General features: G+C 31.8%; 1 protein-coding gene across 1 annotated transcript in view; it reads right to left on the reverse strand.

The window, feature by feature from the left end:
• Window positions 1–1,096: 1,096 nt before the first annotated feature.
• Window positions 1,097–14,354, reverse strand: part of LOC129950481 (potassium voltage-gated channel subfamily H member 8) — a 214,296-nt gene continuing 201,038 nt past the window's right edge. Inside the window, exons 13-16 of the mRNA XM_056062418.1 lie at window positions 10,270–10,365; window positions 1,775–1,928; window positions 1,505–1,629; window positions 1,097–1,111 (exon numbers count right to left, since the gene is read on the reverse strand). Coding sequence (XP_055918393.1) covers window positions 1,097–1,111; window positions 1,505–1,629; window positions 1,775–1,928; window positions 10,270–10,365 — 390 coding nt within the window. The remainder of the gene's footprint in view (window positions 1,112–1,504; window positions 1,630–1,774; window positions 1,929–10,269; window positions 10,366–14,354) is intronic.

Raw genomic sequence — 14,354 nt, forward strand, 5'->3', positions numbered from 1 at the left:
AAGTTTCAGTGAGATCTACTTAAGAACTTAAGGAAGGTCTTGAATCAGATGGACTGGATATTTGAATAGGTCTAAGGACTAATGGACCAATGGAATGTACTTTCTAAACATTTCTTGGAGTTTCTAAGGCTGTCTTTTAATGTCAGTTAAAATAAACTGGGGTTTTCAAGGGAGGTCTGCAATGTTCAGACATATCTTAAAAATTGCCGTGTAATGTGGAGATTTCAAGGGGGTTTTTACATTAACAATAAGGTCTCGAAATATCACAGCAAGTTTTGAAATATGAGGTAAGGTGCTTAAAACAAGTCTTAATGTGATTTAAATGTTCTATGTATGGGTCTACTCGTTCTCATTGCATCAGCTTTCCACCACTGGTTGACAAAATAACGTTCCTTTTCAGAAACATTATCAAAAAAATGTTTATTGATGAACACGGCCTTAATTAGAATATCATCTTTGAATTTTTCTATTACATTAGGTTTTTTTTTAAATAAGTCCCTTTAAATACGAGTATACTAAAAAGAATCAAAAACTAGGCTTTCAAGGCTAAGTTAAAACTCAAAATATCTCTTACCAATAAATTGTATTATGATTTTGAAAAGCACAAATATTTCTCCTCTAAATAAACTTCAAATCATTTTAGTATCTTACTTAGCCGTCGAAATTCTCATTTGTTATGAGTATTTATTTAACTCCATATAGTTTTGAGTAAACCTTGAATTTAATACTTTATAGGTTTAAAAAAATACGGGAGTAAATTTGTATTGCTGAATTCGAATCCAAACTTTAATTTTAACACAAGTTTTAAAAATACCAGTTTTCAATATTATTTTTATACCTTTAAATATGTTTCAAGAACTTGATATAATAGAATTAATTAGACATTAGATTTCTTAGAAGCTTATTGTTCTTGTAAGATACCGTTTTGATTTGTTTATAGATTTCGAAAACTACCACGGTTTTTTTTTAAAGAGCTGATTCATACATTTAGATAGCCTCAAAAGGGCCTTATAAGTTTACCTTTTATTTTCGAATTTTAAAAGGTAAGATCTCAAAAACCTGACGTGATAAATTAATTTTGAAGTCAGATTTGAATTTAGGCCACCAAAAACTATTTGAAAAGAGAAAGTTTATTTTATGTAAGAAAAGCTTGTTGAAAAGTGTAATCAATATTGTGGACCTTAAACAAGTGGCACTGATATTCGTACTATGTGGGCGTATGATGTTTTAAGTACCATGAACTTACTTAATTCGTTGAGAAAGCAAATTAAGTATTTCAAACTTTTACAACAATCAGCTTTACAATAGCTTCAAAGAAACAAATACAAAACCTTTCCAAACTGTTAAAATAAAAATAAGGAATTCTTCAAAGTCAAAAAGAATTAATTTCCACTTTAAAAATTGTTTCGGTACATCCCTATCCTTGATGGTTATTAAAATTCTCTACTCATTAAACTTTATGGCTTTTTGTTTGTTAAATCAATTAACTATCCCAAAAAATTACCTTAACATCACTACTGCTCCGAACCACGATATCCTGACCTGCACTGTTTGTTGTAGCTGTCATCTGTCCATTTGATGTTGCTACCAGATGCACGTTTATGTCACATCCAACAAGATCTCCCTTACCTTGAGAATGAAGGGAAAATTTAATTAAACAAAAAAACACAAAATGGTAAAATACACTGCCACAAAATACAATTATTTTTCAAAGAAGTAATAAAACGAAGAAAAAAGTTATTTATTTAAAAAGTAATAAGAGAGCTTTACTTACCAAGGATAGCCACAACCATTTCGTCTTTGATAACTTCCATTGAACCATTGCACAAGTAATAAATATAATTTAACGCATCCCCTCTGTGGATGAGAAATTCACCGGGTGCACAGAAATTCGTTTTTATATGCAACGAAAGAAGTTTCAAACAGCCCTTGAAAAATAAAGAAAGTTCAAAAATATAGATACCCCTGTAATGAAACCATCATCGGTTTAATAAAGTAAAATAAAAAATAATTTAATTAATTTAGTTTGAGTTCGTATTTCTTGATATTTGAATGTGGGTTTTGCTAAGAAGGTTTTTAAAGCGAATCCCAATGCAAACACATTCCTTGGAATGTCCAAGGTGAGATTTATGTAAAGCACTCAATCCATTTTATGCAGAAATTGCATGAGATTGTAAACAGGGTTAGAGTATTGTTAGTTTTTTTTTTATTAAATTAAATCACTGTTACTAGTGTAAGTTTTTAAATTGATTTTAATCTTTTGATGAGAGTGTGTTCGTAGTAGAATCTTACTACGGATAGGTTTTTGACATTTATGCGAGTCTCGAATGGATCTTATGTGATTTTGCTTTTTTTGTGTTGGTACGATTGATATTGCATTTGTATCTCGATGGCTGTGTTCGTTGAGTAACTGTGCATTTGGAATCATGTGTTTTCAATTGGGGAACATATCAATCTGTTGCTGTTGATATTATTAAGTTTTGTTAATGAAAATGGACTAACTGGGCCTATTTTGTAAGTAAAAACAAAAGAAAAGATAATTAAGATTTGCCATGTTTCCACCAAAGTTTTATCTCAGTTTGGATTGAAAAATCTTTTTGGTTCCAAAGCAGAAGAAGATTTAAAAATTATTAAGTTCGACAACACTATCTAAAATGTAAATGGTGTTCCATGTTCCCTCGGCATGGAGAGAAGTTAGAAATGTTTTTATACCTAAAGCAGGTAAATGCTCCCAAGTCAATCCTAAAGATCTACGACCTATAAGTCAATCATCATTCCTTCTTAAGACCTTGGAAAGATTGATTGATATCCATTTAAGGGCACGTATCGATACAAGACTTCTGTCTTCGTCTCAACATGCCTACTGTAAGGGTAAATCGGTGAAACCAGCGTTACACAATTTAGTACGCACCATGGAATATTCCTTCCATTATAAAGAGTTCACTATGGTTGCTTTCCTTGACATCGAAGGTGCCTTTAACAACGTGGACACATCTGCAATCACATCTGCACTAACATCTCTAAATGTAGAGAGTTCGCTTCGGGAGTTAATTCATTTAATGCTTAGTAGCAGAATAATTAACTCAAAACTGGGCAACTCTTCTTGTAGACGATTCGTTAGTAGAGGGACACCGCAAGGTGTGGTGTTCTATCTCCTCTCCTCTGGAACCTAGTGGTGAATGAAATCCTAACTAGTCTGGATGCGGAGAGTTTCAGAGTGGTATGGTGGACTGCTTTAGAGAAAGGTATAAACAGGGATAAGTTAAATAAAGTTCAACGTTCAGCCTGCCTATGTATAAGCGGATCGCTTCGCACGACCCCGTCTGCGGCACTGGACACCTTGCTCTACCTTACACCTCTTGACATATTTAACAAACAAATAGCTGCAAGCTCTGCTATTCGCCTCAATGCTTCGTCACAGTGGACTAACAACAACATTGGCCACTCCGTAATTCTAAGGTACTCAGAATTAATTCCATAGCACACAGACTACACCATCTCCAACTACAATTCGACAGAAATTAAGTCTCTCATTCCGCCTTCCCAATCATTGTAGCGTGTTCCAGGCGGAATTTTTGGCGATAAAAGAAGTCTTGTCCTGGCTCAAAGAAAACATCAACATCTGATATCCGTATAACAGTCCATAACTGTCGATCATCTCCATTGGAGATGGCGCAACAGTTTAATATTCACCTTTGCTGGGTGCGGGGCCATAGAGACATTCCAGGTAACTGTAAGGCAGATGAACTCGCCAGGAACGGTACAGTACAGCCCATCCTACCACGTTTGGCAAGTACTGGCATACCAAACTGCTGCTAATGCAAGTCGCTGTGAGGAAGGCAGGCACCAGGTGGAGCAACATTCACCACGTGTCCAGTCAAAAAAACATCTGGCCAACACTGGATTTAAAACTTTCAAGGCGCTTGCTCTCTCTAAGCCTCAAGGTTCATGTGGTATCACAATGGGCCATTAAACTGGCCCAAGTGTGTCCGTTTCCATCTTGGACAGCCACTATAAAACCTAACCTAAATGGTGTTTTGATGTTTTTTATGAAGTGGAGGTGAGATAGTTTAATTCGTGTTAAACAATGAAAAGCTGAATAATTCAGCACCATATTAGAATATGCTACCTACTCCATGTGCATTTTTTTTTAATTTGATTAAAACAAAACTATATTTTTTGTACACAAACATACAAATTAACGGGCCATAATGCATTATCTGTAATTTTATTTATTTTAGTTAATTTTTTTTTGTTGAAGTTAATTTTATCTTTTGATTTTCCCAAAACTTTCTTCTATTTGTGTTGTTTCTTAAATTATTATTCTTCTTCTTTCAGTTGGACCAATTTATAAATACAGAAATGTGCTACTGCCGATGAGTTTTCTTGAGAAATTGCTACTTCACTATTTATAGAATGCCAAAAAACACGGTACTTCTCTGATGGATACTTTCCTTTCAGTTTTTGTGCTTTCTTTCAGAAGAGATTAAAAGTAAATAGGAGCGTTCTTTTATTAAATTTATTTTGACTTAATATTGGAACGCACAAATCAAGAAACGAGTCATAAAAGTTGATCATAGATCAACTATATAGTTGATATCTATAACTATAGATAGTATTTAATATTTTTCTTCTGTAATGTTGTTTTCTATTTGCGAGATTTAAGGTGTAACAACAACGGCCACTTTTTGCAAAAAGTGGTTATCTAATTGTAGTAAAGTAAAGGTAAGTAAAGGGTATTTATACAAATTTTGACAGTTTACTCGGATGCATGATGAATAGGGGTCAACATTAAACTTCAAAAGTCTTCCACATTTCCCACACGAATTCCAATTTCGTGCTTTCGACCGTGCATTTAAATGAGCCACCTATAAGAACTTCAATTTCATAAACGGCGACTGACCAAATCTACGAACATACCCCAATATTTAAAAAACTTATCCGCAAAACCAAATTAACAAATCAAACTTCGAACAAGTGCAGATTCGAAATTCTATTTTCTTTATTTCTCTCACCATATGTTTTCGTGAATCTTCCATTTTTACCAATTTACTTTGGTTTATAAATAAACTATACGTAAAAAACGAATCAAAAATAGTCTTTAATAAAATTCGAGTTTTATTTGTTTTTGTTTTGGTATTTGTCAATTTAAAAATGCAATAAAACAGCTGTGGATGGGCAACTGCGGATATGTTTTTTTGAGAAATTGAATTTGGCTGCATATAGCGATGTTTAGAACATATTGGCCAAAAGGGCTTTCAAAAGAATACCATCTTTTGGGAATGAAATCATTCATTGAATTCAACTTAAAGAATACAGTTATTGATTAAAGATTGGGACTTCAAATTTTGCAATCACTTATCATTTGACCTTAAACAGAATTAAAGCACTTCAAATCAAATGGGGTGGCGCAACAGTCCGTTGTGAACCAGGGCCTAGTGGCTTACAACTCTCAACCATTTCTGTGTGCGAGTACTGTTGTCAGGAATGGAAGGGACCTACAATTTTAGGCCGAATCCGAACGGCTAGTTTGAGAAAGCACTTTTTCATGACAAGAATTACTCTTGAAGGATTTGTCAATTCCTCGCAAGAGGCAGTACCCGCGAAAATTAATTTTTTTAATTAAGGTGGCACAGGCAGGGATTGAACCCAAGACCCCTTGCATGACAGTCCAACGCACTAACCATCATGCCACGGGTACTACGAATTAAAGCACTTGACCGCAATAAATTTACTGCAATAATTTGCGACTTTATACATTTTTTGAAGCCTTTTTATTAACTTGAAGTCTTTGCATTCACTTAAAGTCCTTGTATTGTTTTGCATTCTTAAGTGAAAATTCAATTCACAAAAAATATTCTAAAGTGACTCATACACCTCGCACATCAATTTTCAATGTCAGATAAAAGATTTAAATCAATATTTTAAAAGTGTGTATTGGAATTTCACTTAATAATTCAAAAGAATGCTAAAACTTCAAGTGAATACAAAAACTAAAAATGCAAAAAATTCAAGTGAATACACAGACTTCATAAGAATACAAACACTTCAAGTGAGTGCAAAAAATGCGTGAAGTTTCGAACAATTGGAAAAATAATGATTGAAGTCATTTAAGGTCCAAACAATCTTGCAGTGTTTTCAGGGTAATTGAAGTCCTAATTTTTAGTTGTATTCAAAGAATACAATTTTATTATTAATCCGAAGAGATTGCATTATCAAAAGATTGCATTCTTTTACAAACCTAATGGTCAAATCTTATTTTCGCAACTAAGCTGAATTTTTGAGTATTCCAAATTAAAGGTAAAAATATTTTAAAACATTTTTTAAAAATAAAAATTATTTTTGATAAGAATTTTGCAACAATTAAATTTTCTAGAAATCTTTTTTTTTATTAACATAAATAATAAAACTTTCAAACTTCTGTTTTGAAATATATATTGAATTTTAAAATTATAACATTGGCATGTATTTTTTTTTAATTTCCCATCGGAAGTTATTGTAATCTGTCCAATTTTTCGAATTGAATCTTTTGGCATATCCTATAGGAATCTAAATAAATAGGTTTTAGAGAGATGTTCGGTTCGTACAGCTATGTACCTACATTTAATATTTATTTTGTCTGAGACGATATTTTAAGAACGGGCAGAGTTAGCAAACGTTTAAATGGGAATGATCATCTGAAAGTCATGTTTATCTGAACTGCGATACTCAATTAATTTTTTTGTGAGATATCGTCTAATCTTGTGTTTCAGAGAAAAAATGTAGAATTTTGTTCCATACCAATAATGGCCCACACGTTTGATCAAAAGATTGCTGAGATGCATTCTTCCATCACTTCCACTAGTACACGACACTTAGCGTATAAGGATTTAACGATTCTATGTCTATCACGGCAAAACAGAAGCTTTTGAAAGCATTGAATTGATGAATGACATTGAATTTTGAATTTTCCATTCATGCTTATTCAAATGATTAGTACAATGACGGTCTTTGCGGAAAGCGTGAATGACTAGAAAACGGTAATGGACAAAGCTGTTTATTCTCTGGCTGTATGCCATTTACGTTATATGTATATTTCGATAAGATACTTCAAGCATTAAAAACATTAAAAATATAAACAAATGACGAGAAAAATAAAATTTTAATTTTTAAATGTCTTATATTATTGTGTTGATAGCATACACATGAAACCGTCTTCGAAAAATTGGGATTTTTAAAATAATCTTCTTAAACCTCGAAAATGTTTTTTTTATATTTTTTTTTTTTTTGAAAAAAATAAGTTATTAATTTTAATATGCATAAAATGTACAATTACTACATAATTTTTAGACTCTCACTTTTTTATTATTTTCCGACGTAAAATGATTGAGTTTTTGAAAACAAAAAGTTACAAGTTTGTAAAATTAAAGATTTTGATAAGAAAATGTTTTATTAAGTGTAACAATTTAAGGTACCAACTTTTACATAACAATTTAAAAAATGAAAACCTTCATATTTAAAAAATCTTCTATAAGAAGAATCTTGAAACAATAAAAATGAGTAAAGACTTCTTAGAATTAAAAACAAAAATCTTTTTTCTTGGAAAAATATTAATATTTTATTCAACACAGTTTTAATCCTGTGAACCAATATTTTATTAAGTTTTATTAACAAAAACATACAAATTTTGAGAGGCATTTAGCAGGTATTGTGAAAGACCAGCTTAAACCGTTCGATTAAACAAATATCGTTTTTTGCAATATACCCAAAAATAGTGCCCTCATGGTGCAGGTCTCATTTGAGCCGTTTATTTTGAAAGTGGCATAAGTAACTTTTGTTTTAAGTCAAGATATTTACGATATTTGTTATATCGTTAATTACCAATACTTCTCTAGAAGAAATCTCAATAGTTCTCAACTTATTGAGTGCAAATTTTTTAAAAATAAAAAGATACCGTTCAATTGTATTTAGTGTTGCCATTAACTCGATTTGATTGAAAAAGTGACTTATGCCACTTTCAAAATAAACGGCTCATTTTTAAAATACAATAAAATGAAAAAATAAAATGCATGACTTGATCGCATACTTGATCCTTTATGCAAATATTCTATTTAAAAAATACATATCAAGATTTAAAAATATACCTGTAAAACAATTTTGTCTTCCAAGGTATAAATGCCATTTGATTTGTCAAAAAACCTCCATTTTTCAATTTTTTGTTTGAAAATCGGTTAACCGATTTTATTTAAATTAATTTATTTTACATGCAAATTTTATATATTTTCTTTAAAATATTTTGTTAGTGATTGAATAGAAATTTAGTCTGTACGAATCATCATCGTATGTATTATTTTGTTAGCATGTCTCCCTTTTTCGGCTCTCATATGGAACAAATTTCAACAATTAAGGTGTAAAAACAAAGAGAATTTTAGGTAGACTATGCGAAATTGATTTTATTGAATAATAATATAATTTGTTGAAAAAAATAACATTTTATTATAATAAATATATGAAATATTCTGAAAATATTATGTTAAGGTGAATGGTTTGTGTATTTGAATGAACTTATCGAATACACACCATTTTTTGTCGGTAAGCTAGTTTCATCCCAAGACACAACTCATCCTAGAACAACTCATTCCGGAAATGAAAAATACTTGTAAGCAAACTTAACGAAAACAATTGTTAGTGTATTCAACTAGTTCGTTCAAAGCTTTTTCCTTTGGTGAGCTTTATTTTAATTTCATATTAGAAGAACCAGGGTTGAAAATAAATTATCTGAAGATATGAAAGAGGCAGAACATGTATGTTTAAATTTTTTTGTGTTGTTAGGTAGGTGTCTAAAACGGATAAAGAATAGTTCATTAGCATGCTTAGCTTTATGCAGATAGATAGATAAAGACATGTTTATGATGATAATGAAGAAATGTTTTTGATAGGTAGATACATATACTCTTTTTAGCCCGACTTCTCTTCTATCTTTATATCATGTTTGATTAAAATCTCGAGTTCGAAATTTTTGTACGAATGCAAAACTTGCTATATACGTAGTTCCTATGTGTAGCAAGTAAACATCATCAGTTATTGATTTGCAAGCAAATATTCTTATTAACTATGCAAATCGTTTGAAGTAGCGCTTTTTATCACTTCCATTTTGCAACACCTTTTTGACATTTTCTAGCTGTATCACACGGATTTCATGATATTCCATAATATCGGCCTTTGTTAATCAGGGTTCCTCGTAAAAAGGGTTCAAAGAATCTTGAATTGAAGTAGAAAACAGGAATTAGGTAATGTATCGATCAACGTTGACCGGAACGGTTTCCAAAGTACCATTTTTCAAGAAAAATAGTCCAAGGATGCCATCACTAAACAATCCGTACCAAAATATCGCTTTCTGTGGATAGGCTGGCTTAAAACAATGACATAAGGATTCTCCAAAGAAAGATCTAGAAGCTTTGTTTGTTAGCTTAACTCACCCTATTAAAATAGGTATTTTTAGGCTATAATGGTCGTTCTATTCAATCTGGTCTAAAACCCAAACTGCGAAGCGATATTTAAGTGGATTCAATTAAAATCATTTGCTGAGTTATAAGCCAATACTCCAAGATCAATATGCAGAACTCTCCTCAGTCTTGGGCGTCAAGATTTAAGAGGTTTAGATTTATGGCGATTTAATGTTCGTTAATTGAGTCCCAGACGCCCGGCTCCCAAGGTGTTGTAAACTGGTATGTCAGCCTAACAAATTTAATCATATCATTAAATACTTAGACGCTGAATTTAAAATCAATTGTTGAAACTTAAAATTCACTACATTCCAAAGTAAAAGCTGACATTGATAAAGTGTCTGCGAGTTGAAATGAAATTTGATGATGATTGATAATATTCAAAAGTAAAAGATGTGAATTAAATATGAAAATGAACAACAAAATGACATCTCCTTTATTTATCAATTTCAAAATTGAAATACACATACGCCAAAGAAAGACGAGATCCTGATGTGTTTGTTTGCACATTACACAAACATATGAGCCCCTTACCGTTCATATTCACGGTTTATTAAAAAAAAGGAAATAGAAGAAAAACCCAGTCAATTTCCACGTTTCTGTACTTCACAGCACTTGTGTCAACAAGTTATTATGCTTGCAATCGGAAAACTCGATGGTGAAAATACATATGAACTCTTGTAAGGATAGCGAACAAAAGAAAAATAAACAAACAAACAAAAAAGAAAAGCAAAGTGTAAGGGAATATACAATTTCTCTTTCAATTTTACAATTTCCAATTTACCTGCGATGCTGCTTCAAAAATTGGCAGCTGAAGTATTTCACGATGTAGATGCATGGAAACATCGCCCCGAAGCTCTTCCGGAAACTCGCGAAGTGTCTGTAAGTAAAAAAGGATAAAATTGGATATAAAATTATTACATATTACTTATCCTGACGAGATGAAAATGAGAAGACGAAAAAACAAGAAAATTGTTCAATTTTGTTTTTATAAAAAATATGTAGCTATGTATTTATGATGAAAATCCAGACAAAATTCTTATATATTTAATACTTTTTCGAATATGTACTTTACATTGTACATAAATATGTTGTTCTGAGAAATAAGTTATGAATACAGATTTGTTTCTGTGTGAAAATGAATTCCAGAGAGTTTTGTAATTATTACTTGAGTTGCTATCATATTTTATTATAATGGTGAGTAAAGTACTATAGTATAGGTACTCATTATTACATCTTTGTTTTGGGAATGGGAGTAATGTGAAATAGGAATTCAAAATGGGCCTAGAGTGATATTTTAAGAAGCATCAATTTTTAATCAACACAACATTTGAAATAGTATACCCATATTATTGAGTTTCTTCAAAAAGGTTTATTTAAAGCAGAACTGATTTTAAAGTATTTTGAGTTTTAAGATTCACATCAAATTTGTTATACAAGGTTTCCTGTTAAAGATATTCCAAATTTAATATAGTGATAGCACAGATCACAAACTTTTAGAATTTGTTTACTTATAATAATATTTTTTGAGTAAACGCTGTTTGGATGGAATTATAAAAAAAAATCACAAACTGTTAGTCGGTTTTTCGCTTATAAAATATTTTATTTTTAATACTTTTGCCATTTTAAAATAACCAAATGTTACAAAATTGGTATTTTTTTAAAGATATACATAAGAATTATAAAAATAAAATTCGTTTCTGAAAAAATTCGAATTTCAGATTTTGGACCAAAAATTAATATGTTGACTACTACTATTTTTAGGTAGTACCCGTGGCATGATGGTTAGTGCGTTGGACTGTCATGCAAGGGGTCTTGGTTTCAATCCCTGACTGTGCCACCTTAATTAAAAAAAAAATTAGTTTTCGCGGGTTACTGCCTCTTGCGAGGAATTGACAAATCCTTCAAGAGTAATTCTTGTCATGAAAAAGTGCTTTCTCAAACTAGCCGTTCGGATTCAGCCTTAAATTGTGGGTCCCCTCCATTCCTGAAAAACAGTACTCGCACACAGGAATGGTTGAGAGTTGTAAGTCACTAGGCCCTGGTTCACAACGGACTGTTGCACCACCCAATTTCATTTCACTACTATTTTTAGGGTTAAAACAAATTATAAAACGCCTAACCCGAATCTGCTCAAACCCATTTTTTGCATCTCTATCATCATAATAGCATGTTTGAATAAAATCTCGAGTTCGAAGTTTTTTACGAGTACAATACTTGTAATATAATGACTATATGTCCCAAATAAAAATGCAACTAAAAATTGGTATTTGACTAAAATAAATATTAATTAAAAACAGATATTGAGATCAAATTAGTTTTTGTTAATTTTTTGCTAACTTTTTTTTAGAAAAATCTAAATGGAACAAATTCAACAATAACTAGTTGATATTCGATCACCAAGGACTCAGCTTATAAAATAATTCAGCCTCAGTCTTTAAAATGGACTTCATCCCTAAAGCTGATTATTTAATGAGCGTCCGGTGCATACCAATCAGCAAAGATACTTCGTTACTGGTGATCAATTGGTTTGACTAACTTTAAAAGCTTATATAAAATACGGTGTATTCTCGTTTTTCGAATGACTTATTCCAAAATTGACTAGATATTGACAAACCTAAAGTGTTCCTCAATACTACTTTTCAAATAAAATCTGCTATTGGACATTAGATAACCCTTTAATAATAATAAAAAAAATTAAGACTCAATATAGCGTAAAACAATTACGATGGATATGAACTTTAGTAAAAAATTGTATGCATAAGCCCACAATTTCTAAAAATATACCTTTAAAGAGCAGTTTTATCTGAAATACCCAAACCTATAGTTTCTTTTAAGTAAATACACATATTATTTGATTTAAACCTAATTAAAAAAGATCATGACACTTTGTGTTCATGAAATTAAATAACAAAGTTTTTAGTCCTGCAAAATAAGACATTTACTTTTAAAAATTAAGACAAAACTGAGTTTTTGGTAATACTCCCTACAAATTTTCAAAGACTACAGCTTTTTTTCAAGTTGAAGGTACGTATTGTTGTTAATGGAAGTGAAATTTTAAAAGTGATGAAAATATTAATGACGGGCTTTAGGTCAATGGAATATTTTTTTTAAATTTTTGTAAAAATTGTTGTTAATCAAATGATTTTATTCTTAAATGCAATATTCATGTAACAAATGTAAGTTTTTATAGTTTTTTAAATGTTATCAAATTGTTACCAATTTATTAATGCAAATATAGATTAATTGCCACACCTGATGATATTCATAGACATGAACGAAACGTCGTGACAACATAAATAATTGTTTTTTCACTAACCTAAAGCCCGTCATTAATATTTTCGGTACATTTTAGGCGTGGCAAAATCGCATCGTCACCTCCTCGTGGTGCTCGCTGGATACCCAACTAACGACGAGCGTTGGATCCGTTAGATCCATGAGCTGATTCAACAGAGTTATTTTTTCAGGAACTAGGAGCAAAAGAACAGTAATACCGCTCTGAATGCACCAGCTCACGATTAAATCCATGACCGTCTGACACATATTGTGCGGCACACTGGTCAGCGTCTGTACCCTGTGGGGCGGCTGAATATAAACTATGGATAGAAGTAACTGACCTATTTATAGTACGAACACTAATTTAACAAAATTATGGCAATGAACAAAATCTCAGGTGGCACTCCAGTGAAGCTGGTAAATCACCTCTCTTAAGAGGACGGTACTACTATGGATTCTGGGTAGGACCAATTATTGCTTACAAATATTGAGAGACGGAGTTCAAAGATGCAAAGAACTCCCCAAACAAATTTACTTCAGGGGTTACATCATCGACAAACTCAAACAATACTACAGATGTTAAAAACATCAGCGAAATAGGAACCAAGATCAATGAAGAGATCGACATCACAGATCAACAGCGTTCCAACAAAGTCAAAGAGAAAGACCAATCAAAATCAAAGAACTACTTTGAAGAATGGCAAATTGAAATAGCGGCAAGAAAACAACTTGAAGTTCTAGTTCAAAGTCTTCAGCTGCAAGTCAAAAAACTCGAAGAGAACGTTGCCTTGCTTGACAAGAAAGATTTAGAGTCCACGATTCAGTTAAGTCCAAAAAAAATAGAACCTGAATATCAAACTGATGAAGAAGAGCTCTTGTTTGAAACTGAGAAAAAGAAAAATAAGCATACCACAAAGAAACGTAAACGTAGTCCCGATACTCGTTCAAGAAATCAGAAAAGCTCTAAAACCGAAAATAACAAAGAGTTGATTACTGGAACTAAAGTGGTAGCTGTTGCTAAATCAATATCTCACGCTTAAGGCAGAACAAAAATTACCTAACCACCACCAATTATGATCTCAGGATTAGCAATTTTTGGAAATCTTAAGAAAATAATAGAAAAATGTACTAAAAAAGCTTGTAAATACACATCGTACAACGAAGACAACTGGAAAGTCACAGTCGAAGAAGCTGACGAGTATAGATCTGTCACTGAAGAACTGAGCAAACACCAAGCACTCATATAAGAACAAAGCTACAAGATCAATAAAAGTAGTAGTCAGAGTTCTTCATTCCTCGTACTCTCCCGAGGAAGTAGTAGAAGATCTTGTATAAAAAGGCATCCAAGCCCTCCAAGAAGCAGTCAATCTATTTAAGAATGAGACAGTTAAAAACTCCTCTGGAGAATTGATGACAAGTAAGAGTTTACTGCCTTTTTATTCATGCTTACTTTTTTTCTCGAGAAGATTTATAAAGTAAGATTAATCTTAGACATAGCTGTTAAAATTGAATCACTCCGAAAATCAAAAGTTGTTCCGCAGTGCAAACGTTGCCAAGCTATTGGCCATACCCAAAAATACTGCAACCGAGAAT

Source organism: Eupeodes corollae, chromosome 3 (genome assembly GCF_945859685.1).
Source record: "Eupeodes corollae chromosome 3, idEupCoro1.1, whole genome shotgun sequence".
Taxonomy (NCBI): Eukaryota; Metazoa; Arthropoda; class Insecta; order Diptera; family Syrphidae; genus Eupeodes; species Eupeodes corollae.